At 41.2% G+C, this 27,933-nt stretch overlaps 1 protein-coding gene across 3 annotated transcripts in view; it reads left to right on the forward strand.

The window, feature by feature from the left end:
* Positions 1 to 17,436, forward strand: part of STAMBPL1 (STAM binding protein like 1) — a 53,363-nt gene extending 35,927 nt beyond the window's left edge. Inside the window, exons 4-11 of one of the 3 annotated variants that reach the window (XM_055560267.1) lie at positions 2,262 to 2,337; positions 4,507 to 4,602; positions 6,988 to 7,363; positions 9,013 to 9,137; positions 11,594 to 11,731; positions 13,670 to 13,782; positions 15,595 to 15,694; positions 16,934 to 17,435. In XM_055560267.1, the coding sequence (XP_055416242.1) occupies positions 2,262 to 2,337; positions 4,507 to 4,602; positions 6,988 to 7,363; positions 9,013 to 9,137; positions 11,594 to 11,731; positions 13,670 to 13,782; positions 15,595 to 15,694; positions 16,934 to 16,990 (1,081 nt within the window). In that variant the 3' untranslated portion in view covers positions 16,991 to 17,435. Of the gene's footprint in view, positions 1 to 2,261; positions 2,338 to 4,506; positions 4,603 to 6,987; positions 7,364 to 9,012; positions 9,138 to 11,593; positions 11,732 to 13,669; positions 13,783 to 15,594; positions 15,695 to 16,933 lie in introns of all 3 variants that reach the window. The other 2 variants (XM_055560268.1, XM_055560266.1) reach the window with 2 other exon arrangements.
* The last annotated feature ends 10,497 nt before the right edge of the window (positions 17,437 to 27,933 follow it).

The raw sequence follows: 27,933 nt of genomic DNA on the forward strand, positions 1-27,933 counted from the left end.
TGAGATGGACACTATTCTACAGGCTGAGGATATATCAGTAAGAGGGAAAAAAACAGAATTTCATGCCCTTGTGAAAGCAAAATCTTAACTTTACCTGGAAACAATGAACCTGGTTTGCTGTAAGGATTTCCCTTCATTTTTACTGTCCCTTGTTCCTGAAAAGGTGATGAAAAATAATTATTAATTCAGTTCAGTTCAGTCGCTCAGTCGTGTCCGACTCTTTGCGACCCCATGAATTGCAGCATGCCAGGCCTCCCTGTCCATCACCAACTCCCAGAGTTCACTCAAAATCATGTCCATCGAGTCGGTGATGCCATCCAGCCATCTCATCCTCTGTCGTCCCCTTCTCCTCCTGCCCCCAATCTCTCCCAGCATCAGGGTCTTTTCCAATGAGTCAACTCTTCGCATGAGGTGGCCCAAGTATTGGAGTTTCAGCTTTAGCATCACTCCTTCCAATGAACACCCAGGACTGATCTCCTTTAGGATGGACTGGTTGGACCTCCTTGCAGTCCAAGGGACTCTCAAGAGTCTTCTCCAACACCACAGTTCAAAAGCATCAATTCTTCGGCACTCAGCCTTCTTCACAGTCCAACTCTCACATCCATACATGACTACTGGAAAAACCATAGCCTTAACTAGATGGACCTTTGTTGGCAAAGTAATGTCTCTGCTTTTGAATATGCTATCTAGGTTGGTCATAACTTTCCTTCCAAGGAGCAAGCGTCTTTTAATTTCATGGCTGCAGTCACCATCTGCAGTGATTTTGGAGCTCCAAAAAATAAAGTCTGACACTGTTTCCACTGTTTCCCCATCTATTTGCCATGAAGTGATGGGACCAGATGCCATGATCTTCATTTTCTGAATGTTGAGCTTTAAGCCAACTTTTTCACTCTCCTCTTTCACTTTCATCAAGAGGCTTTTTAGTTCTTCACTTCTGCCACAAGGGTGGTGTCATCTGAATATCTGAGGTTATTGATATTTCTCCCAGCAATCTTGATTCCAGCTTGTGCTTCTTCCAGCCCAGCGTTTCTCATGATGTACTCTGCATAGAAGTTAAATAAGCAGGGTGACAATATAACAGCCTTGACGTACTGCTTTTCCTATTTGGAACCAGTCTGCCCTTCCATGTCCAGTTCTAACTGTTGCTTCCTGACCTGCATACAGGTTTCTCAAGAGGCAGGTCAGGTGGTCTGGTATTCCCATCTCTTTCAGGATCTTCCACAGTGTATTGTGATCCACACAGTCAAAGGCTTTGGCATAGTCGATAAAGCAGAAATAGATGGTTTTCTGGAACTCTCTTGCTTTTTTGATGATCCAGTGGATGTTGGCAATTTGATCTCTGGTTCCTCTGCCTTTTCTAAAACCAGCCTGAACAGCTAGAAGTTCATGGTTCATGTATTGCTGAAGCTTGGCTTGGAGAATTTTGAGCATTACTTTACTAGCGTGTGAGATTCCATTAAGGATTCTGGCTGACATTTATCTGAGTTATGAATTTTCATATATGAGTTTTTAATACACATATATATACCATGCCGGGCTTCCCTGGTGGCTCAGCTGGTCAAGAATCCTCCTGCAATGTGGGAAACCTGGGTTTGATCCCTGGGTTGGGAAGATCCCCTGGAGAAGGAAACAGCTACCCACTCCAGTATTCTGGCCTGGAGAATTCCATGGACTATTCCATGGGGTTACAAAGAGTTGGACACGACTGGGTGACTTTCACACCAAGGCACTGCTGATTCATCGGGGGCCCTTCGAGTCTGTTTCTGTTGAAGGTGCTTTTATCCGTCTTTCCGGACTCTGACATGTTCACGTGGTGCTCAGTGTTGCCAGCGCTATACTCAAGTGGAATGCTGCTCTAGTGGGGTTACGTGCCCCAGACCTGAGAAAAACTAAAGTGATGTGATCTGTTGAGGAGCACCCTGACTTTAACCCTCTTAACCTCAGTGCTTAGTTTGCCGAGCTTAACTCCTCTGTAGTGCCCAAATCATATTAAACCAACCTTTGATGGCCGATGGAAAGAATATAGGTTAAATAAGAAGGAAAATGGCAACCCACTCCAGTATTCTTGCCTGGAAAATCCCATGAAGGAAGAGCCTGGCGGACTACAGTCCATAGGGTCACAACGAGTTGGACACGACTGAGCATACATAAATAATGTTATTAACCATGTCCTTTTGAAAAGGAGGTTCATCTTATATTAGAAACCATCACTGAACTTTTTCTGTCATATAACTCTAAGGATGTGTTTTCTCTTTCTCCAGTTTATTTGTAGAAAAGCTTCCCAACCATCGAGATTACCAGCAATGTGCAGTACCCGAAAAGCAAGATATTATGAAGGTATTGAGTGATCAACTCTCTCTGGAGGTTCAAGTTCCCCAAGTATCCATTATTGATTCATCCCTTTTCTTTCCTCTTCTGTCTAATCCTCTCGAGAGTTTCAGTGCAAAAAAAAAAAAAAATCATTCCATTAGCTGTGATATTTCAATCTCTTCTTAGACTTTTAGTCATCATTACTGTGGGATGTCTACTTAAAACTGGGAGAAGAAAAGAAAAAAATCAAGAATGCACTTGATCTTAAGATATGAAGAAGGAATTATTTCATGATTCCTCTCAGAGATTGAGAGAATAGTTGTCTGTTTCCCCATACTTATTTAAGACAATCATTTTGGCGGGTTTTGGGTATTCCATACAATTCTCAACTCAATACCTGTTTGAAAATCAGTGTTGATTATCAAGGCAGCCACAAAGTTCTAGTCATTGTCTTCTTATAGTACTCACCTCTTAGACAATAAAGTCTTTAGTGAGTGATCTGAAATATTCCAAAGGAAAAGGAAGGCTGTTGAAATGTATTTATTTAGCATCGGTGTTTGCTACATATATAGTTTCAAATATCTTTAGCTGAGAATATATCCTCTTAGATAACATTTAAACAGTGTTTTCCATTTATTAGTCTTAAGTAGTTTGGGTTGATTTTATATGATGGAGATAATGTACACAAAGTCGATCACAACATGAAATTTGAAATTATTCTCCATAACTATTTTACCACATAATGGAATAAAAACTCTCTTAGCCAGTTATGTGGGGCTTCCCTTGTGGCTCAGTGGTCATGAATCCACCTGCAATGCAGGAGATGTGGATTGGATCCTTGGGTCAGGAAGATCCCCTGGAGAGGGAAATGGCAACCTACTCCAGTATTCTAGCCTGGGAAATCCCATGGACAGAGGAGCATGGTAGGCTACACTCCATGGTGTCACAAAGAGTCAGACACCACTTGGCAACTAAACTACAACAACCAGTTATGTCAGGCCTGAGGGTGCCTGTAAGTAGAACACAAATGGTCATCTACATTGTTAAATTTCTGTACACTGTCTGCAGGGTCATTCTTTATCCAGCCTTCGTGTAACATTTCCCTTCAGTTCTCTTGTTCATTTAATGTTAGAAAGTTCTGGATGGAAATCAAGGTGTTAGGCTGCCAAGATGACTCTTTTACTCTAATTTGGTGGTGGTGGTGTAGTTGCTAAGTCATGTCCGACTCTTAAAACCCCACAGACTGCAGCCTGCCAGGCTCCTCTGTCCATGGGATTTTATAGGCAAGAATACTGGAGTGGATTGCCATTTCCTTCTCCAGGAGATCTTCCCAGCCCAGGGATTGAACTCGGGTCCCCTGCATTGCAGGCAGATAATTTACTGACTGAGCTACGAGGGAAGCCCACTCTAGGATTATTCTTATTTTCACTTATAGAGAAAAAAAAATTCTCCAAAAGCATAAACATTTTCTGTTTGTGCTCATTGAATAAATGGATTGATGGATGACAAAAGATTAAGAGCACAGAAATTTTAATGGAGGAGCTTAGCTAGAGTTAGGAGTTTGGGGTTTTAGTCATAAGGAGGCCATAAGTCAGTTGTATGACACGGGACAAGCCTTTTGATGTCTCTGAGCCTTTGTTTCCTCATCTGTACTAAGGCTGGGGTGGGTACTTGGATGGTATTTTCATGCCATCAAGAATCACCAAGAAGTTGTTTGAGATACAGATCCCAATCCTTTCTCTGAACATGTTGATTCAGTAAATCTGGGGTTAGGCCTGGGAATCTATATTTTTATAAAAGGTGCCTCAACTGCTTTTTACAGTCTGTTAAGCCTAGGGATCTCTACTTACCGTGTTCTCCAATGTCCCTTTTAACTATGATGCCATATAATTTACATACCATGGGATGTGCAGTTACAAATCCACTACCTGAAAATGAGGTACCTACCTAAACAAAATGCTTACCTAACCAGTGGAGTCAATAAAGGTCTTACAAAGGAGATACTTTTTTCTCTTCTCTGCTGAAAAGTTGTATTTTGGAGCCCTAGAAAATACTGATTTTTCCACCTTCCTGTTTGGTTACTTGTGTCTTGATTTCTAATACACATACCAGTTGTTTTTCTTTCTCAGCTGATGATCTGAAAGACTATACTGAAAATTCTACTAATCAATGTGTGTATATATATATTTTTAAAAGAAACTGAAGGAGATTGCATTCCCAAGGACAGATGAATTGAAAAAGGACCTTTTAAAGAAATATAACGTAGAATACCAAGAATATTTGCAAAGCAAAGTAAGTTCAATCGGTGCCTTTATTTCATGAATTGTTTTCTGTGCAAATATTTTTTTGAATTTTATTTTCATGAGTTTTTCAAATGTCATATGCATTTAAGTTGAAATTAAAGAAACAGTGATGGAAAACACATTAAAAAGTTTGATGTTGATGTCCAGGTTAAGTACTTGCACCAAAGATGTGGTAATTTTTATTTCCCAACAAGATCTAATAAAGAGAAGCATTAGAAAATAGACTTTCTACAGTAATTTAACCAGAGTGTTCTTTCACTGTTTACCTGCGGCTACCACAGCATTGTCAATTGGCTATACCCCAATACAAAATTAAAAGTTCAAAGTTGGGGGAAAAAAAGAATAAACAGAGCTCTTTGACCAACTCTTGCCAGTGTAATCTTGAACCAGATGGCTGCTCTTTAGCGATGAAAGGAGTCAGTAAGAGAGGTAGGGAGAATAGTATATAGTTTCTGAGGTATCTAATTCGATTCTTAAATATTTTAATGTTATGTTATTATATTCTTAAATATTATAATTACTATAATAACATAGAATAATATCTAGCCATATGCGTGAAATGTAATCATATCATCAAAGGATGATGACTTCTGGATTCTTACTAAATAGAGAGTGAAAAGAAAAATTATGTCTGAGATCAAAGGGCATTGAGCGATGAAACTGACCGATCAGTCTATAAGATATTCCAGTTCAGCACTGGAACTCTTAAGGTTTACAGCTTCTGTTTTGCTATTTTGTTTGACTGTGTGTTTATGTGCTTTGAAAGTTTCACTATTACTGATTCTCAGTTCAGTCCAGTCTCGTTGCTGCTGAACATGGTCACAGGCCTTGTTTACTTCCTTTGGTGTCGCTGGAAGTAGGTTTGAGTGAGCCGTGTGCACTGAGTAACAGAAGGAAGGTTGAAATCAGAAGATTCCCTCCAGGGTGGATAGTGATCATTTGATTTGAACTGTGAAAGACTGGGGCTTCCCAGGTGGCCCCTGGGAAGGGGTTACAGTGGTAAAGACCCTGCCTGACCTCGGTCAGGAAGATTCCCCTGGAGGAGGGCATGGCAACCTACTCCAGTATTCCTGCTTGGAAAATCCCTATGGACAGAGGGGCCTGATGGGCTGCATTCTATAGAGTTGCAAAGAATCAGACACGACTGAAGTGACTTAGCAAGCACACACGCAAAAGACTGAAGTAATTTTGGCGGCCCAGACAGGACAACAGGAAGGGGGAGCAAAGCCTGAGTTCCCCTCCCTACTTAGTGGTGTGAACGCTAGTCCCCTCCGCTCTCTGGGAGGAACAGCATCAGCAGTTGTGGTCTGCTGTTAGTGATACCAATTACTCATAGTCCACAATAGGATCCCAAGTATATGACAGGTAGAAATATTTGGGGGGATAGCATAGCAGCCTTTATGTCTGGGAGACACAGACATAGCAATAAGCCTTTGGTACAGGCAACACTCACGTCACCTGCAGTCTGGTAGAATGCAGATTCTCTGGCCCCACCCCAGACCTGCTGAATGCCAGTCTGCCTTGTAACAAGACCCAGGGGATTCATGTACATCAAGTGCTGCTTTAAACTATGTCCCCCACCTCGCCCCTGCCTCCTGGTAGCTCCCAAAGTTAGTTTTCAACAGAATTATTTGGGAAGCTTCTTAAAGATTAGTTCTCTGACCTAATAAAGCCTAGATATTTTTGTTAAGGCTGGAGAGTTTGGGAATCATCATTCTTAACAAAGTTCCCATTAGTTTGTTCTGATAGAGATGATGACCCCATTCTGAGAACCACTTTTTAGGGATACCCCCTTCTCCATGAAGTCCCAGCACTATGACTTCAAGAGTCAGATGCAAAAAGGTTCAAGGGTGTGGTACTATCCCTAAGAGCTTTGGATGATGAAGGCAGTGTTCTCTCTGGCGCTGTCTGATATGGGAGCCACTAACCTGTGGTACTTAACACAAGGCTAGTGAGACTGGGGGATTGAATTTCGGATTTCATTTCATTTTAATTAAATTTCAGTAGTCACATATAGCTAGTAGCTACTATACTGGACAGTGCAGTCTAGGGTAATATGACCATTCTGTGAAATAGTCTGATCAGCCAGGCTATGCAGATAGTCCTGACTTTGATTTTCTACTATTTAAAAGCACAGGAGGATGGAGGGAGCTTGATTATCCTGGCTCATCTCTGGTAAATTATGAGTGGACTCCAAACTGCTCCTGAAATCAGACTAAGGGGCTTTTGCCACTATGTTATGTATTTCTCTGGTGGTCTCAGGAGTGTCCCTGTAGGCATGTGGGAGTATCTAGCTGTGTCTGCTGGAAGATTGAAAGCATCTTCTTATTTGGCCTGGAAACTAACCTTTTCCTGTGGCAACCACATTTTCTAGAACAAATACAAAGCTGAAATCCTCAAAAAACTGGAGCATCAGAGGTTGATTGAGGCGGAAAGGAAGAGGATCGCCCAGATGCGCCAGCAGCAGCTGGAGTCAGAGCAGTTTTCGATTTTTGAAGATCAGCTCAAGAAGCAGGAATTAGCCCGGAGTCAGGAATTAGCCCGGAGTCAGCTGCGAAGTCAGGAAACGCCAGCACTGTCCGAGCAGATCGATGGCAGCGCTTTGTCCTGCTTTTCCACACACCAGAACAATTCCTTGCTGAATGTACTTGCAGATCAGTCTAATAAAGGTGACGCAACCAGTTATGCTGGCCACTCACCTCCCGTCAACAGGGCCTTAAAGCCAGCTGCCACTCTAAGTGCTGTTCAGAGTAAGTGATACACGCCCACAAAACATGCAATCACCTCTTTTTTGGTTTGTTTTTCATTTATTTATTTTTAATTGGAGGATAATTGCTTTACAATATTGTGTTGGTTTCTGCCATACATCAACGAATCAGCCATCGGTATACATATGTGCCCCCTTCTTGAGCCCCCCTTCCCACCTCCCACCCCATCCCACCCCTCTTGGTTGTCACAGAGCACCAAATTTGAGCTCTGTGGGTCATACAGCAAACTTCCACTGGCTGTCTAATTTTATCTATGGTAATGTATATGTTTCAGTGGTACTGTCTCAATCTGTCCCATCCTCTGCTTCCCCTCACTGTCCACAAGTCTGTTCGCTATGGAACCGTATAGCAACATCTGGGCAGGGTCTACTCATTTTATCATGAGCCATGGTAGTTCCCCTGCATGATGTGGTGTGAATGACTGTGTCATCTGCGTTTTGCTATATGTAACCTTAACGTTCAGGGAATGTGATTTGCCCCTTGATAGAGCAGAGACTCAGGGAAGGCAATGGTAGCCCACTCCAGTACTCTTGCCTGGAAAATCCCACGGGCGGAGGAGTCTGGAAGGCTGCAGTCCATGGGGTCGCGAAGAGTCGGACACGACTGAACGACTTCACTTTCACTTTTCACTTTCACGCCTTGGAGAAGGAAATGGCAACCCACTCCAGTGTTCTCGCCTGGAGAATCTCAGGGATGGGGAAGCCTGGTGGGCTGCCGTTTATGGGGTTGCACAGAGTCGGACACGACTGAAGTGACTTAGCAGCAGCAGCAGAGCAGAGACTGCATAATAAACAAGATTATATTTGATCACAGTACAGATATTTTAGAAGAGAAAAATTCTGAACATTTTTTTCATTCATGTATTTTAATCAAGAAACACATAAATCCTAAAAGGTAAACACTTAACACTGGAGAAGAAAGAAGATGCTGGTAAGCTTGTTTGTCCAGAACTTTGCTCAGTCATTAAATGTAAATATTTAGCATTTCCCTGGCCCAGGAGGATCCGCACACATGGGTGGTTAACCTCCCAATGGATTATGTGTCTCTGCCAAGAATTAGTGCTGCTTGGGACTGTTACATCAGTGCTGGCAGGTTTCCAAAACCAAGTGGGAAAATTTCCCAGCAAACGCTGTCAGATGGAGTTTGTATTTCTTTTTATTTGGAAAGACTTATGATAAGCAGTCATGCTATAAATTACTCTACTGCCAGCTATTTCTGAAAACGTGGTGCTATTACTTAATGATGACCAACCTCCATAAGATATAAGCAACACATGGCAAACGCAAAAAAAGAATATCTTAAGGCTTACAGAATACGAGCTGTGTCGTCTGCAGCCTCTGCGCTTTGTGCCAAGTGAAAACGGCACACACGCATGTGAACAGTTGATCCAAGACCCCAAGATGTACAAGCGCTTGTACTTTTTCCCACTTACATAGAAATAATCTGTACGCAAAGGGTAATTCTACCTTCCCTCTGGTCATTGTTCACTTTTATAAGTTTTAAAATAAAATGCAGGAAGGGGAACACCCAATCATTTCATTTTTAGAATTTATATTTACCTGTAGTCACTTGAGGGAGGGGATGTTAAGGTTTGTTTTTTTTTAGCTTTTTCTCTCTTTTCTGTTTCTTAGATTTAGTGGTTGAAGGACTGAGATGCGTCGTTTTATCAAGAGATCTTTGCCACAGATTTCTGCTGCTGGCAGAATCCAATACAGTGAGAGGAATTGAAACCTGTGGAATACTCTGTGGGAAGCTGGTATGGACTGTGTTCATGTCTTCTCTGCACAGGATACTGTCAGGAAAACTGGCTTTCTTGTGATGAGTTGAGCAGAACAGAAACATCCTCAGTGTCATTATGAAATTACCTGTATATAGACTAACGTGATAAAAATACTGTCATTAATGGAATTATCCTTCTAGAAAATAGATTGCAAAATCTCAGGGAGGCTGTAAAGTTTGTTGTAAAGAACTAATCACACTGTAAATTAAGTCTTTGTTTAGAAAAAGGGGGTTTTTCAGATTTCCAGAATTGTCTAGTTTTCTAAATCAGATTTCCCTTGTAATTGTTAGTTTTGCATGCATTCCTATAATTAACTCAACTTGCTTGTATCTGTGGCAGTGATAATCTTGCCACCCTTTTTCAGATATGTGATGAATAAAGCTAGGGTGGTGGTGTTTTCTTTAAAGCAATAGCTTCAGCAAACCGCAATCACATAGCACCAGTCATGTTTAAGTATGGAAGATTTTATCAGAAATAAGTGATGAAAGACAATGTCAAACTAGAAGGAGATAAAAGAGAGAAGATGTGTATATTTTTCTGCTTCAAGAAAAATATACTCTCTTTGGGGTATCAGTTTATATTTCTGAATTCAGGCACATTTTCATTCCTAAACATTTACTTGAGGACTGTTATTTAATGATATGTTTCATTCCCTGGTGGCTTAGAGGGCAAAGCGTCCACCTGCAATGCGGGAGACCCGGGTTCAGTCCCTGAGTCAGGAAGATCCCCTGGAGAAGAAAATGGCAACCCACTCCAGTACTCTTGCCTGGAAAATCCCATGGACGGAGCAGCCTGGGAGGCTGCAGTCCATGGGGTCGCCAAGAGTCGGCACGACTGGGCGACTTCACTTTCACTTTCATTCAACACACATTCTCCTACTGTATTCCAGTGTTGCGTTATCGAGGTTTCCTCAGAGGAAGCAGAGAAGATAAGCACAGAATAACCTGTCATTTCCTCCCCACAGCTCACCTTCTTTGCCCTGCAGGGGGGCAGTATGCTATGGATTTGTCTTCCCCAAGACCACATGTTGTACTTAGTTTGATTGATTCATTCATTCTTCCTTCATCCCTTCATCAAACAAATATTCACAGGCCCTGCCCTAGATGTTGGCATTCAGAAGCCTGCAATAGCCACTGTCTTGCCACATGATACCTATATGATGCTTGTAAAGAACCAGACAGATGATTAATTATAAATGGAGCTGGGTGCTCTCAGTGGAAGTGTAGGGTATCCTGGGAAGGTGTATGGGAGAGGGTCAAGAAGGGCTTCCCTTGGGACTTCCCTGGTGGTCCAGTGGCTAAGACTGTGCACTCCCAATGCAGGGGGCCTGGGTTCGATCCCTGGACAAGGAGCTAGATCCCACATGCAGCAACTAAGACCCAGTGAAGCCAAATTAAAATAAATAAATGATTTTTTAAATTAAAAAAAAAAAGGGCTTCCCTTGAAAGGTAATGGTTACATTACATATGTTTAGAATACATAAAGTTAGTCATGAAAGGAGGGGTTGGGGTGGAGGGAAGTGTTATAATCAAGGCCAAAGGAATAGTGCCCACTTTGCAGAGGCGTTCTGAGAGCAGAGACAGGATGGTGCCGTCGAAGGAGGGATAGCTCCTCACTGCACAAGCATCTCTTATCTGAGGATCCTATCACTACAACCCTCTTCCTTTCAACTCTTTATCTTTTACCTAAGGGGATAGAGGAAGGGGGGTCACAGAGGATGAGATGTTTGGATGGCACCACCGATTCAATGGACATGAGTTTGAGCAAACTGTGAGAGATAGTGAAGGATAGGAAGGCCTGACATGGCACAGTCCATGGGGTCGCAGAGTCGGACGTGATTTAATGACTGAACAACAACAAAGGGATAAAATATTTTTTTCTTTCCCCTTTATCTAATTGCCTGTCCAAAACAGTGTCTTAATTATGGAAAATCCCTGTGAATCCCTCCCCCCAATAGTAAAAGAAAGTCGTGAGTCTTCAGGTGAAATTAAATAATAAGAAAGACCATCAACCTGCACAAACCATTAGAAATTGTCCTTCAATAAAACCACAGAATTATTTAATGACCATCTCCCCTCCCAGAGAAACCTGCCGCTATTTTATTCTGATTTTTCTATGGCAGTTCTAATGCAGCGTTTTACTTACTATCTAAACTTCAGGGATCAGCCCAGGATACTGATTCCTATTTATGACACATTTTTCTGTTGTGAAAATGGGTTTCAAGCGCCAAACAATTGACTCTCAAAGTTTTTGGTAAATGATCCGTTTTCAAGTCTGGGCCTTTGTTTTTGAATTGTGATGTGGGTGGGAGGAGGATGATGTAAGTGGTGGGTACTTTCTAGTCTTATTAAAACATTACACTTCCTACTCAGGCTTTTTTTTTTTTTTTCTCTCTCAGGTGTTTATTATTCTCTATGCTCTTTGTTTTTCAGACACATAATGAATTTACTATTACCCACTTAATAGTGCCAAAGCAGTCTGCGGGACCAGACTATTGTGACGTGGAGAATGTAGAAGAATTATTCAGTGTTCAGGATCAACATGATCTCCTCACTCTGGGGTGGATCCATGTACGTTTGGCCTTTTGGGTTTTAGGTTGTTGCTGGTGTGTGTGTGTGTGTGTGTGTGTGTGTAAGGCTTTTTTCCTCCTGGAGGAATTTCAGCTTAATCGAAATAATTTATTATTTTTAATTTTTCCAAGTGTAATAAATGCCATCATATTAAAGCATTTTCTTCAATGTGAGGCAATGTCTAAATCTGTCAAATCTGGATTTGGAGAGTGCTATTATAAATATCCTTTTTTTACTATCATTCCAAGTTAAAAGAAGAACTTTTGGAAGTCAGGTTGGCTTGTCTTAATAATTTTATGTAGTCTAATGGAGGCCTAGGCAGATTTTTATCTGTCTAATATGATTAGACAATTATTAATATTCCTTTTCCATTGGCTGTGAGTCTAAAGTAGATTAAGAAAATTTCTGAAAATGTTTCTTTTAAACAATGTTTGTACTTGTTAAATAGGGACCATACACTCCATTGTATAAATACCTCTCCTACAGGCCACAGATACTTGTGCTGTTGCGTATATAGCCATGGAGTGGGACCAAAACCTTGTGTTCCAACATTTACCAAGCCACCATAGAAGCAGGACAGGACTTACAAATCAAAAGACATGAGTTTAAATATCAGCTCTGCTAAGAATTCACTGTAGGAATGTTGGCAAGTGATTTAAGCAACCTCAGCATCAGCTTTTCTTCCATAAAATAGGGACATAATAATGGACTTCATATGTCAGTGAATTTCTCAACACATTTTCTTCTAGGGACCCAGAATATTGAAGCAATTGTTATTGGTGATGACATGGTACTTTTGCTATCCATGTTTTCCCTATTTGGTGAACATTTTTCCATCCAGTCTCACACTGGGCCTGGGGTAGGAACAAGTCGTCTCACCAAAGACTGAGAAAGAACCACCTTTTATTTTGCTTGCTTTATAGAGAAGTATTTAATAACAATGTTAAAATAACAATAACGGCAATAACAGCAATCATAACAGCTAATGATTTTGACAGCTTTCTGTGTACTGGGCACTGTTCTATGAATTTTACATTGGTTGTCTCATTTAATTTTCATAGTAATCCCATGAAGAAAAGTATTATTATCGTTATTTTATAACTGATGACATAGGTTTGAGGATGTTAAAGAATTTTTGCAGTGTCATACAACTAACAAGTGAGGAAGCCAGGACCCCGCATGAATACGACCTTGGATTCATGATTTAAGTGGTCACATTCCTTTTCGAAAGTGGCTGGAGTTTATTGTGAATTTAAAAATCATTATGAATGCATGCATTTTTCATAGTCAAACATAGACTTCTGATTTGCCTCTCATAAACACTTCCGTATATAGCCAAAACCTAGAAGATAGTTCTTTTAATTTATAATCTCCCCTTTCCTCTCATCATGCAAGATGAGCGCCAAACATCTTCAACAGCTCTTCGAATTCCTTTCTCTTGTTGTAGGGGGCGGAGATCCATGAAAGGACACCAGCATAGTGGGATATATTTAGCAAGAATTTTCCTTCTGTGTCCACAGTTTCATATCTTAAGTATCTTGCAGTTGAGGTTCTGTTCCTTGCAGGCAAGTTACTTAAAGGAGCCTCAGGATCTTTATACATAAAACTGAGATATTAATAATAAGTATCTCCCAGATGAGTTGCAATGATTAAATGAGGATCTATTTAAAGCCTCTGGCAAATCTCCAGTTTTATCTTTCCCAGTAAGCAGACAGTATATAAACACTCCCAAGAGTCTCTTTTCAAAGTTATAGTTATTCCATAGATGTTTAAAGGGAAGGATTATGTCAGTAAGACGTTTTTCAAAACCCTCATTTGATTAGTGGTGGTAAAAAAGATAAAGCAAATAGCTAGAGTTTTTTCTTGGAATGGGCTCTGGTTTTGGCTAAGACTTATCTGTTGCTTGTTCAATAAGATTGTCCTCTTTTCTTTTTATAGACACATCCAACCCAAACTGCATTCTTATCCAGTGTTGATCTCCACACTCACTGTTCCTATCAGCTCATGTTGCCAGAGGCCATTGCCATCGTCTGTTCACCAAAGCATAAAGAGTGAGTGTAACTCAAGAGGGTTTAAGTAAGGTTTCACCTGGGGCTGCTGGGCTCAGGTGTGCCCACACACCAGGCTGAAGCCCTTGGATAAGCAGGTACACCATGCCCTTAGGGAAAAGAGGTTGTTTCCTGCTGGCTTCCAAATATGTGCAGCTCTGCAGTCTTTTGCTTTTTAAGATCTTTTCCATGATAGAATTACCATGGAATTCTTTCTTTAGTTAATGTGACCTTGAAGTGGGTAAACCAGATGTTGTTTCAGTTTGCCATTTGGGATCTTAGTTCTGTTGTATGATTTCTTTTGTGAGAAGATGTCTAGCTCAGGGAATTCCCTGGTGGTCCAGTGGTTAGGACTCCACACGTCCATTCGTGGGGGCATGAGTTCGATCCCTGGTCAGGGAACTAAGAGCCTCTTCCCACACAGTGTGGCCAATAAAAAAAGAAAGAAAGAAAATTTCCAGATTTAGCTTAATTATCTCCAAAATCTTAAGTCTTGGGGACAATGATTATTCCAGCACAGTTATGAGCAGAGGAGTCAGCTATTGGAATCCCAGCTTGATTAGCGACCACTGTGAGCCTCAGTCTTGTCAGATCCCTGATACCTGCCCATCACAGATTAATGTGAAGGTGAACCTAGATGATCGTTTATGTAAAGGGCTTACTTAGCATGGTGCCTGGAACTATAGCCAGCACTCAATACATATTTGCTGTGACTGTATAAATATGAGTTATACCTTAGAAATACTGCAGATTCAGTTCCAGACCACCACGATAAAGCAACTAACGCAAGTCACATGAATGTTTTGGTTTCCCAGTGCACATAGAACTTTGGTTCACACTGTAGTCTATTAAGTGTGCAATAGCTTGGAGAAGGCAATGGCACCCCACTCCAGTACTCTTGCCTGGAGAATCCCATGGACGGAGGAGCCTGGTAGACTGCAGTCCATGGGGTCGCGAAGGGTCAGACACGACTGAGTGACTTCCCTTTCACTTTTCACTTTCATGCATTGGAGAAGGAAATGGCAACCCACTCCAGTGTTCTTGCCTGGAGCATCCCAGGGATGGGCGAGCCTGGTGGGCTGCCATCTATGGGGTCACACAAAGTTGGACACGACTGAAGTGACTTAGCAGCAGCAGCAGACTTAGCAGCAGCAGCAGCAGCATTATGTCTAAAAAACTGTACATACCTTAAATTTTAAAAAACCATGTTACTCAGAAATGCTATCATCTGAGTCTTCACCAAGTCAGAGAAGTAACAGCAAAGATCACTGATCATGCTTTTCCATAACAAATCCAATAATGAAAAAATTTGAAGTATTGTGAGAATTATCAAAATGTGACAGAGAGATTTGAAGTGAGCAGATGCTGTTGGGAAAATGGCTCCAGTAGACTTGCTTAATGAAAAGTTGCCACAATCCTTCAATTTGTAAAAAACGCACTGTCATTAAAGGGCTTTGAGTGAAGTGCAGTAAAAATGAGTATGCCGGTCATTTTACGTATGACGCATACATGATAGATAGAGGATAGAAATATCCGTCACTTGTAATTTCTTCCCATGGGGTCTCGGCTTTTCCTCTGAGGTCTCCCACTGCCCCGTTACCATCCTTCAGGCGCTTGGCATTAGCACTGCTCTCTCCAGTCTTCCTCTAGGCCTCCAGCGTAATATTGATTTAAAAAAAACAACTGTAAAGTTTATAGTTTGTAGTTTCTTTCTCCGTTCCATTTGAGGACTATGTATGCATGTGCCATTCAAATAAAACATCTGCAAAGCTCAGATGATCCTTAATTTTTGTACCTTTTTTCCCTAAAATTTAGCACCGGCATCTTCAGGCTCACTGACGCTGGCATGCTTGAGGTTTCCGCTTGTAAAAAGAAGGGCTTTCATCCACACACCAGGGACCCCAGGTTGTTCAGCGTAAGTAGATAGACAATGTTGATTATTTTCTGTACACAGTATTTACTTTCCACCCCTTCCTTTTTTGGAAAATTGAAATATAGCTGATGTAATATGTTAGTTTCAGTTGTACAATATAGTAACATTTTCATCCCTTATGAAATGATCAGCACAGTAAGTCTAATACCATCTGTCCCCATACTAAGTTATTACAATATTATTGACCATATTCCTTATGCTGTATATGACACCCCTGTGGCTTAAAAAGATGTGGCGTTGTATATGTGCACACACACACACACACGCACACGCACACAGTGAAACATTATTCAGTCATAAAAAAATACAGTCAATCTTGTCATTTGCAACAACATGGATGAATCTATAGGGTATTATGCTAAGTGAAATAAATCATACAGAGAAAGACAAATCCCATATGGTTTCACTTATATGTGGAATCTGAAAAGCAGAAACAAAACAGTAATAGATATAGAGAACAAATGGGTGGTTGACAGAGGGGAGGGGATTTGCAGGGTGAAACAGATGAAGATTAAGAGGTAGAAATCTCCAGTTATAAAACAAATAAGCCTCTGTTTTTTAAGAGGGAAATAGTAGCAGGATGATATAGGATAAAACCCTTTATTGCTTAGTTTAGAATTTTCTTATCTCAAAAACTTAATCAAAATCTTTGTATTTCCTTCTGATGTCTTGTCATTATTATTTTATTTACAAAGTAAAGAGTATTTCTGTAGCATGATTACATATAAAGTTTCCTTCCCATCACTGTATATATGTGTGTATATATATATTTAAATAATTATAGTTTTCTCTGGAGTCCCCAAAAGCAAGCAGTTATTAAAGAAAATGAGATTAAATGTGTCTTGAATTATTACTGCTTGATACGACCATATTAGTTTTTTATAACAGTTCAAAGAAAACTATAATCCTGTTTTTTGATGAGCTTCGTTTAACTCCAGAGTAATATTATCTGAATACATCTTTTTCTGTTTGCTTGGCTTTGCCCTGTCTGAGACATCAGAGAAACATGATTTTGAAGTTAGGATTTATTTAACATGAAAGCTACTTGGCACCTTCTGTAAATATTTTCTTGCTGTTGAAAATGAATATATATGGTTATGTTTGTTCTGAGTGGAAATATTTTTCAAAATTAGGAACATTTTTAGATCAGGAAATTCATACTCCTCCTCTAGAGAGAATCATGTTAAACATTATGAGCTAAAGCCAGTATTTCTTTCCTAGGTATGCAGGCATGTATTGGTGAAAGACATAAAGATAATCGTGCTGGATCTGAGGTGATACGTTCTGAAGATTAGCACCCTCCACGCCAGACACTTACCCATGGACCCATGGTTGCCGGATTTTCTTAAGATGTTTCCAGAGATGACTGATATTTTATATTTATACATTTTAGATCAGAGAGTTTGATATTTATTACTTTTGCACATTTTGACGCTTTATTTTTGGGTTGCTTTGTCTTAAAAGAGGTTACAGTGGATTTGTCAGTATCCATTAGTGTGCCTGAATACTATGACCACATAATAAATTGTGCTGCAAACAACATGTCTGGTTTTAAGCTTATTTTTTGGACGTATAGTTGATGTACAGTATTGTATAAGCTTCAGGTGTACAACATAGTGATTCATAGTTTTTAAAAGTTATACTGTCTGGTATTTTGAGAGATCTCTGCATGAGTTTTCAGAGCTTCGCATGTTTTACTATTTTTTTTTTCCCTGTAAAATGCAGTTCCAAACAAGAAATTCTGAGTACCAGGTGATCTCTAGGACAGGCCATCTGTTTCTGCAACTTCTCCCTGTGGGTGGTCAAGAAGAGTGTGAGAAGAAGTTCAGCGGCAGACAGTTGAGTCCATCCTGTGATTTTCAGTGCCAGGGAGTCCTGTCTCAGAGTCTGCAGTCAATCTTAGTGTAGGAGACCAGAGCCTGAGCTACTATCCAGGGGTCAGGTGTCAGAGGGCCTGAGATAACCTGTGATTCGTGAACTTGATTTAGAGGAGTAAGAGCAGAGACACTTGAGAGAGGAATAAAAAAAAAAAAAAAAATGCTCAGATGGAACCATAAAACCTATTTCTGTGAAAGTCAGTGGGGCAACAGGGAGAAGAAATGAGGCATAGGAAATCCTGATAATTCTCAACCAAAAAGAAGAAATAAAGTCATTTGAAAAGAACATTTGTATTTGAAAGTATCTATATAAACCAAGGCACAGGGAATAGGAAGAAAAATATGTTTAAACTGAATAGGGTATCATGAATACAATAGGCTTAGAATGGGTTTGTGACTGGTACCTGGATAATAAAAGTGTTTACCTGGATTGAAAGATAATGGATTAATAGAAGGAAAGAGGGACTGATGGAGTGTGTTGACAAGTTGAATTGGTAGGAAAACCCTGAGAGTGGAAACATTATGAAGAAAATTTAGCCCAAAAGAAAGGGAGAAGAAAGGAAGGCAAGCTAACCTGATCTAATGTCTCTTTAAAGTCTTGCCTGTCAACCACAGCTTTCCCAAATTTTACCCTCCTCCTGGCACTGTATCCTAAATGCTCTTGTCTGCATGTACAAGCATCCACTTTTTAGTGCCAGGATTTCTGTAATCCTTGGAGGAATACTCCCTGCACTCTGTGCTTAGATGAAATAACATTCCTCCTCCTCTTGTCTGCTCCCTAATACAGGTATCATGGCAGCCAGCTTCTACTCCAGTTCTCATTCGCTGTGGGCAGCTCAGTGGCTTGTTTCTGCCTATGACAACTTGTAGGCTTGGAAAGTTCAGTTTCCAGACCCCAGAAGCAGATCTTTGCCTGCTCGAGGCACCGAGACTTGAGTCTATAGTCTCTGTCAGCTAAGGGCAAATTACCTCTGTGAACCTGGCTCCATGAACAACCCACTTTCCCCTGAGTGATGCTGTGCTCAACATCTTAGAATTTAAGGACAGCGTGATCCTGACATACTTGATCACAGGAAAAGATTATATAACTTACTCAAGTAAAAATAACTGTTAGGACTAGGCAGAATTGAGAAATGAATATCCTCAGAGTAGAAAGAGATCCTAAGTATCCTAAGAGATCACAAGGTAAGATGAGAAACATCTGATGAAAAAACTATGGCCATGAAATGGTGCCTAGAGATAGAAAGGACCCAACTGAAAGCCCAGAGCTTTTAGCTTCCTAGCTTTCTGGAGAGAACAGAAACAGCTACTATGACCATTTGGAGCCAATTATATCCCTTCTGAATAGCAAATTAGACAACTCATTTTTCATTAAAAAGATTATGTCTCCTAAAGGAGTGGAACATTTTTGGCATTTTTATTCCCTTGCAAGGAGATGTAAAATGTCAGGCCTGAAACAAATTTTGAAAAGTTGCCCTTAAAGGGCGTGTGGTTTCCTTATTGCTGGGTGCAAACCCAACTAGCCAGATTTGCCGGGAGAACCTTGTCCCAGAGCTGAAGGCAGCAAACCTGTGACTTGCCCTGCCTGGAAGAGTCTCTGTGTCTGAAAGAGGAGTCATCAGACATGTGGCCACACCCCTGAGGGCTGGGCTGTGAGTCACCCTGGAGGTTCTCCGAGTGTGAGTGTGAGCGTATGTGGGTGGGTGCGACCACAGATGTTCCCTGGAAGTGCTTCCTCTGGCAGGGCTCGTTTCTAGCAGGCGGTGCAACTCACTCTTTTGAAAATTAATCCATTCCAGACCCCCATTTGCCACCTCCTTACCTTCAAAGGAGAAGATAGTTCATTTCCAAGATACTTCATTTCTATCAAAGGCAAAGATAGTTCATTTCTTTTCAGATGGGTGCTTCTATAGAAAAAAGAACCAATTACACCTTTTATTGGAGTATAGTTGATTTACAATGTAGTGTTGGTTTCTGTTGTGTATCAGTTGTACTATTATATTAACATATAAACATATATCCACCCGTTTTTAACTGCTTTTCCTATATAGGTCATTTCAGAATATTGAGAATTTCCTTCAGCGTTTAATGCTACTCTGTTTGTATTCAGCGCCTGGCACCTGGTATGTACTTGTTATGGACTTGGTTGTGTCCCCCCCAGAAATTGTATGTTGAAGTCATAAACCCAAGAGACTTTAGAATGGGACTGTATTTGGAGATAGAACTTTCACAGAGAGGTTAAAATTTGGCCACTAGAGGGCTCCCTAATCCAATGTGACTATTAGGAGGTTAAGTATTTGTCTATAGTCAACCCATGTTCTATGGTCAACGTGTGTGTGTGTGTGTGTGTCCACGCACACGCCTGTGCACGTGCACTTGGTCGCTCAGTCAGGTCCACCTTTTTGCGACTGCATGGACCATAGCCTGCCAGGTTCCTCTGTCCATGGAATTTCCCAAGCAAGTATACTGGAGTGGGTAGCCTTTTTCTGCTCCAGGTGATCTTCCTGACCCAGGGATCAAACCTGGGTCTCCTTTGCAGGCAGATTCTTTACCCTCTGAACCACTAGAGAAGCCCATAACTAAGTTAAAATTTAGCCACTAGATGGGGCTCCCCTGGTGGCTCAGCTGGCTAAAAAAAAAAAAAAAAAAGTCTGCAAAGTGGGAGACCTGGGTTTGATCCCTGGGATGGGAAGATCCCCTGGGGAAGGGCATGACAGTATTCTTGCCTGGAGAATGGTCCATGGGGTTGCAAAAAATCAGACACAACTGAGTGACTAAGCACAGCACACAGCCCTCATCCAGTGTGGCTGGGTCCTTATGAAAGAAGAGCTCAGGACACAGATACAGAGGGAAGACCCTGTGAGGACAAGGAGAAGATGGCCATCTGCAGGGAGAGAGGCCTCAGAAGAAACCAAATCTGCCAACAGCTTGATGTCTAACTTCCAGCCTCCAGAAACGTGAGAAAATAAATTTCTGTTGTTTAGATCAAGTCACCCAGTCGTGGTATTTTGTTACGGCCACCCTAGCAAATCAGCACAGTACTCCAAAAATGTTTACTTAAGTTCCCCCCCTCCTCAGGGAATAGAAATGAGTTTCTTTGTTGTCATGCAAAAATCATCCTCTTTTCCACAGACCTTTTCAGTTATAGAGGAGAAAAGCAGGATGCCTATGGATTATTCTCAGCTACTGAAGTTATTTCTGGTTTCTTTTTAGTAGAATTTGGCTGTGGGGGAAATGGCATTTATATTTGATATAAAATGTCAGTTATGGCCACATCCTAGAATTGGCTCCGTATTTTTCTCCTCAATTCATCCCCTGCTGCAGCCACTAGGTCATGCTGGCAACTGCCTTGTTACAATGTTTGGATTTAAATAGAAGTTTCTGTTGCAAAAGCAACTATAGTTGTCCGGAATGTGGAAAGCAGATGTGTCTCTTCCAGCATGTCTTGTAGAATTTCCTAGTAAGCAAATGCCTTCTCTGAGAAGGATGTGAGAGAAAGGTCGTGTCTTTAGCAAAAATAAAAGAAGAAAGGTAAACTTCTATCTGCTTATTCTTGGAAGGCTTTAGCTTGTTACTTATTGTGAAGACAACCATGTGATTGTGGGTTAAGATATGATAAGACAACCAAACTCTTCTGGGTTTTTTTGTTTGTTTGTTTGTTTTTTAAGAAATTTGTTTCCTTTTTTAGTATCTTGGCTCTTCACCAGGCAAGAATGTATTTTTCTTGGGAGCAGCTGACAAAAACAGTAGTTTAGTTGGGTTTGGGAAATGCAGAGGATGAAAGAAAAACCAGGAAAATAGAGACGGACCCTGGGGGAGAGAGGGTAGAATTAGAATACTGGAGACCGACTTTTCTTAATTTGTGTGAAGTGAATGTCTTGGGCATTATCTAGACCAAAAGACATTCTAAAACCAAATGGAGAGAATTAGTTTAGTTTTGTCTTGTCTCACTTCTATGAAGAAGGATTAACTCTTCATTTGCATCATGTTAACAAGAGTTGATATGAAAAACTAGTTTACTCAAATTAGTCATTGAATGGGTGTGTTCCAGATGTATCAATGTAATGAGTAGTGAATCTGTATTCTTGAATCTGAAGAGGATATTTAAAATTTCAGTTTTTCAAGAAAAAAAAAGCATTTATAGGTTGTGCAAAAGATAAGCTTCATTATGTTTCCTCCTAATAGAAAGCTGATGCTCAAGAAAAACAAACAACTGGAAGACATTTACTCTGTTCTTGACTTTTTAGGCAAGGGTTCTTTACCTATAGAAATGAGGGGTCTGAATTAACTGATTTTGCAGGTTTTTTTCAGCAATAAAACTTTATAACTTTCAATGTTTTTTCCAGTGCAGTATATTATTTTTTCTTTTTTATTAAAAAATTTATTGAGGTGAAATCCACATAACACAAAATTAACCATTTTAAAGTGAACAAGTCAGTCGCAGTACATTCACAGAGTTGTACAACCATCATCTCTGTCTAGTTCCAAAACATTTGCATCTCTGCAAAGTGAAACTCCTTGGTGAGCCATTTAGCCCCATGCCCCTCCCCCAACCTCTGGCAATCACCAATTTGCATTCTGATTCTACTGATTTATCTGTTGTAGAGATTTCATATAATTGAAATCATACAACATGTGAACTTTTGTGTCTGGCTTCTTTCCCTTGGTGTAACATTTTAAAGGTCCATTCATGTTGTAATATACAGCAATGCATTCCTTCTCATTGCTTTTCATTCATCCATCAGTGGGCTTGTGGGTTGCTTCTACCGTTTGGCTGCTGTGGGCATCAGGGGCTGCTATGAGCCTGTGTGTGCGTGTACTTGTTTCAGTGTGTGTTTTCGATTCTTTCGGGCACAAATTTAGTGGTAGAATTGCAGGGTCACATAATCCTATGCTTACCTTTTCCATAGCAGCTAAAACATTTTATATTCCCACCAACAATGTTCAAAGATTCCAATTTCTTCACCTTGCCAACAACCTAATTTTTTATTATTATAGCCATCCTAGTAGGTGTGATGTGGTAACTCACTGTAGCTCTTCCATCCGTGCAATTTTCTAGGCAAGAGTACTGGAGTGGGTTGCCATTTCCTTCTCCATTTGACAGAACAATACACTATTAATTCTTTCAAAGTCAACTTAATAATCAAAGCAGAAGTAATGATGAAGGCATCTGAATCTTCTAGAATCTACTCTTATCACACTTTTATTGTTGTGGGTGACTAATCCCAGGCCCTTACCAAGTTCACTAGAACTAAGTTCAGAAGCAGATTTTTTTTTAATCAAGGACGGTCAACTCTGGGCTGCATAAGAGCAAACAACCCAACTAGAGTTGCAGTAACAGCACTCTAAAATACTACTTTAGCTTTTCATCAAATGCACTGGTTTATACATTCACAGGCTTCCCTGGTGGCTCCGTTGGTAAAGCGTCTGCCTGCAATGCGGGAGACCAATCCCTCGGTCAGGAAGATCCCCTGGAGAAAGAAATGGCAACCCACTCCAGTGTTCTGGCCTGGAGAATTCCATGAACAGAGGAGCCTGCTGGGCTACAGTCCAGGGGGTCACAAAGAGCCGGACATGACTTAGAGACTGAGCATATAAGCACGTTCTTCCAAGGAGCAAGTGGCTTCTACTTTCATGGCAGGGATTAATTGTTAAAAAACAGCACTAGATTTTGGGATCCACTAAGATATTATCAAGTGGGCCTTAGAAAGCATCACTACGAACAAAGCTAGTGGAGGTGATGGAATTCCAGCTATTTCAAATCCTGAAAGATGATGCTGTGAAAGTGCTGGACTCAATATGCCAGCAAATTTGGAAAACTCAGCAGTGGCCCCAGGACTGGAAAAGGTCAGTTTTCATTCCAATCCCAAAGAAAGGCAATGCCAAAGAATGCTCAAACTACCACACAATTGCACTCATCTCACACGCTAGTAAAGTAACGCTCAAAATTCTCCAAGCCAGGCTTCAGCAATACGTGAACCATGAACTTCCAGATGTTCAAGCTGGTTTTAGAAAATGCAGAGGAACCAGAGATCAAATTGCCAACATCCGCTGGATCATGGAAAAAGCAAGAGAGTTCCAGAAAAACATCTATTTCTGCTTTACTGACTATGCCAAAGCCTTTGACTGTGTGGATCACAAGAAACTGGAAAATTCTGAAAGAGATGGGAATACCAGACCACCTGATCTGCCTCTTGAGAAAGCTATGTGCAGGTCAGGAAGCAACAGTTAGAACTGGACATGGAAGGACAGACTGGTTCCAAATAGGAAAAGGAGTACTTCAAGGCTGTATATTGTCACCCTGCTTATTTAACTTATATGCAGAGTACATCATGAGAAACGCTGGGCTGGAAGAAGCACAAGCTGGAATCAAGATTGACGGGAGAAATATCAATAACCTCAGATGTGCAGATGACACCACCCGTATGGCAGAAAGTGAAGAAGAACTAAAAAGCCTCTTGATAAAAGTGAAAGAGGAGAGGGAAAAAGTTGGCTTAAAGCTCAACATTCAGAAAACTAAGATCATGGCATCTGGTCCCATCACTTCATGGGAAATAGATGGGGAAACAGTGGAAACAGTGTCAGACTTTATTTTTGGGGGCTCCAAAATCACTGCAGATGGTGCTTGCAGCCATGAAATTAAAAGACGCTTACTCCTTCGAAGGAAAGTTATGACCAACCTATATAGCATATTCAAAAGCAGAGACATTACTTTACCAACAAAGGTCCATCTAGTCAAGGCTATGGTTTTTCCAGTAGTCATGTATGGATGTGAGAGTTGGACTATAAAGAAAGCTGAGCACTGAAGAATTGATGCTTTTAAACTGTGGTGTTGGAGAAAACTCTTGAGAGTCCCTTGGACTGCAAGGAGATCCAACCAGTCCATCCCAAAGGATATCAGTCCTGGGCATTCATTGGAAGGACTGATGCTGAAGCTGAAACTCCAATACTTGGGCCACCTCATGTGAAGAGTTGACTCATTGGAAAAGACCCTGATGCTAGGAGGGATTGGGGGCAGGAGGAGAAGGGGACGACAGAGGAAGAGATGACTGAATGGCATCACCAACTCGATGGACATGAGTTTGAGTGAACTCCAGGAGTTGGTGATGGACAGGGAGGCCTGGCGTGCTGCAATTCATGGAGTCGCAGAGTCGGACACGACTGAGCAACTGAACTGAACTAAACTGAAGATATTATTTGTGCTCTAGGTCCTTTGATTATAACCATCAGGTGGATGTATAAAAAAAAGAACAAAATTAACGCAAAGTTACATTTTTCTTGAATTGTTTATTGTAAAAATTTTATTGCAGAGTCTCATCTAAAGAAAAGAATCCACCTGCCACTGCAGGAGATGCAGGTTGGTTCCCTGTGTCTGGAAGACACCTGGAGAAGGAAATGGCAACCCACTCCAGTATTCTTGCCTGGAGAATCCCCATGGACAGAGGAGCCTGGCAGGCTACCGTCCATTGGATAGCAAAGAGTCAGACACGACTGAGCGACTAAGCACGCAGCGTGTACTTCTGAAGTCTGTATGTAGGCTCAGTTCTTTGCCTTCTCTTTTCTACATATGCAGCAGCCTCTCCCGTATCTTGCCTGTGCCTGGAACATTCCCGTACACTCTACTTTCTTTTGTCCAGCCTTAACCCTTTCATCCCCCCCCCTCCTTTTAGTCTAGTTAACTCTTGCTGTTTAAGCCTCTGCTGAAGCCCCCCCTCCTGAAGTTATAAGAGCTTCAGGAAGCCTTCCTGAAGTCGTAAGAGCTCATACCCCATGTGTTTCCACTTCTGTAATCCTCACGGTGCACCTTCGCTACTTGTTTCATGTCCATTTTCTCCATAAATTGTAAATTCCATCCAGGCAGAAACTTGCTCTTTGTATCTCTAGCATGTGCTCTTCAAACACTACCTGAATAGACTTGGCTCTCCTAGGAATGAAATAACCATCTGGTTTTCATATTCTGATGCAGAAGAACCATCTCCGCAGCTTTCCCATCCCCTTTGCTCTCTCTCCTTTTCTGCCCTATCTTTCTGAATAAGCTTAGTTGCAGAGAGAGTGTTAGCCCAGACAGCCCCCGCCATTGCAGTAATCACAGATTTTCTTCCACAATCTTCTTTGTTTGAAATCCTGCTAAAAAATACTCAAGCTCAGCCTGACCACACAAATGATGCTTCAGAGATAACAGAATTATTTGTTTTTCAAAAATAATGTTTTCTCTTGCTCATATGCTCACAGCAAAGCTTGCATGATATGAATGCTGCTGCTAAGTCGCTTCAGTCGTGTCCGACTCTGTGCGACCCCACAGACGGCAGCCCACCAGGCTCCCCCGTCCCTGGGATTCTCCAGGCAAGAACACTGGAGTGGGTTGCCATTTCCTTCTCCAATGCATGAAAGTGAAAAGTGAAAGTGAAGTCGCTCAGTCGTGTCCGACTCTGTGCGACCCCATGGACTGCAGCCCACCAGGCTCCTCCATCCATGGCATTTTCCGGGCAAGAGTACTGGAGTGGGTTGCCATTGCCTTCTCCATGATATGAATAAATGTTATTAAAAATCCAGGTCATCTTCAAGGGCTATATAAGCCTGTTGTGGGAAAGTTTGTGCTCACAGAAGGAGTGTTAGAGTTTGTGGAGAGAAGAAGACTGAGTAAGCAGCCGAGCCTGCCTGTTGCTAGGTTTCCCTCCTCTGGAGATTCATGTGAGGCTCAACAAGAGACTCTCACCTGTCCAGCCCTTTACGTCATTAGCATCTGCGGAATCAAAGGGAGGAATTACTGATCTATGACTGGAAGAAGGTGCTTAGGCACTGCCTCTGGGTGCTCATATAGAAAGAACATTTCACTAATGCACATTCAGCGGGTCGTTCTGGTTTTCCTGATTTTTACCTCTAGCTACGCCAGTTTCTAGATACTTGGTTCTAGACGCCCTTGCCTTTACCAGAGAGCTCGCGCCCTCTGGTGGTGAATATGAAGTACCACAGCACAGTCAACTTGGTTCACTTTACCTGAACCCTGTAGGGACTATGAAATTGTAGTGATTTTTTTCCTCAATTATGACTGTGATCTGTTTCCAAATATCTGTATATTAATCGTTAAGCTTCAGTGTAGTGGGTATTAAGTGCCTTGCCTGGTAAGCATAAATTTAAAACTGGAATATTTTAATCCTAGCATTTTACAGTGGTTCTCAAGTTTTGATGTGCAAAAGAATCACCAGAGAAATCTGATTAAAGCTCAAGTTCCCAACCACAGCTCCAGACGTCCTTGTTCTGCAGGCTTTGGGTTCCCCAGAAATAGGCCCATTTGAAATGCGCTCCCGGGGGATTCCCTGGTGGCTCAGTGGTAAAGAATCTGTCTGCCAATTTCAGAGTTAGGATTGGCACAAGAGAAGCCACAGCAATGAGAAGCCTGCTTGCTTCAACTGGAGAAAAGCCCATGCAGCAGCGAAGACCCAGGACAGCCAAAAATAAACACATAATTAATTATCTTTTAAAAGATGAGCCTCCGACGAGGTTGACCTGTGTGAACTGTTCTTTGAGAAATGCTGGCTTCAATACTAAGAGTATAGATTTGGAACCAAACCCAAGTCCCGTCTCTGCCAGTCGTATGACATTGGATTGTTCCATCCGTAAGAAGGCAGTGAGAATATCTACTCCATAGATCTGTTTCAGGATAAAATGAGATCCTAATATAAAGGGCTTGGTCATGACAGGGACCCAGTACATGCCAGCTCTTATTATTTGTAGTATTGATTTAATTAGGTCAAGCTATAGGGCAGAGAAGACCAGGGGATTTTCTGGATCAAAAAGGCATTCAGTCTTTGGCTCTGAGTTCCCTGTAGTTAGATGCTGCCATGGATGGAAACCCACTCCCTCATTCCCAAAGACAACGAGTGGCAGCTGTCCCCAGGAAGACAAGTGGTACTGTACCGGGGAGCTTCAAGGATGGTAAGCAGCCTGGGAAGAAAAGCACTTTGAGAAAAAATGCTTAAGGGCAGGGAAAATACTTTTATACGTCTTTGTACCTCTTGGGCCAAATGAGTAAAAGAGAACTTGGCAGCTCTCCTATATAATTTGATATTAAGGGAACAACTGCCGTTTTCTCTCTATAAAATGTTTAGGATTAATACACACACACTGCTACATATACAATAGATAACTAACAAGGACCTACTGTGTAGCACAGGGAACTATACTCAATATTTTGTTAATAACCTATAAGGGAAAAGAATCTGAAAAAGAATAGATACATTTGTGTGCATAACGGAATCACTTTGATGTACATCTGAAACTAACACATTGTAAATCAAATATATTTCAATAAAAAATTAATGTCAAAATAAAATAAAATGGGCC

This window comes from Bubalus kerabau, chromosome 22, assembly GCF_029407905.1.
Source record: "Bubalus kerabau isolate K-KA32 ecotype Philippines breed swamp buffalo chromosome 22, PCC_UOA_SB_1v2, whole genome shotgun sequence".
Classification (NCBI taxonomy): Eukaryota; Metazoa; Chordata; class Mammalia; order Artiodactyla; family Bovidae; genus Bubalus; species Bubalus kerabau.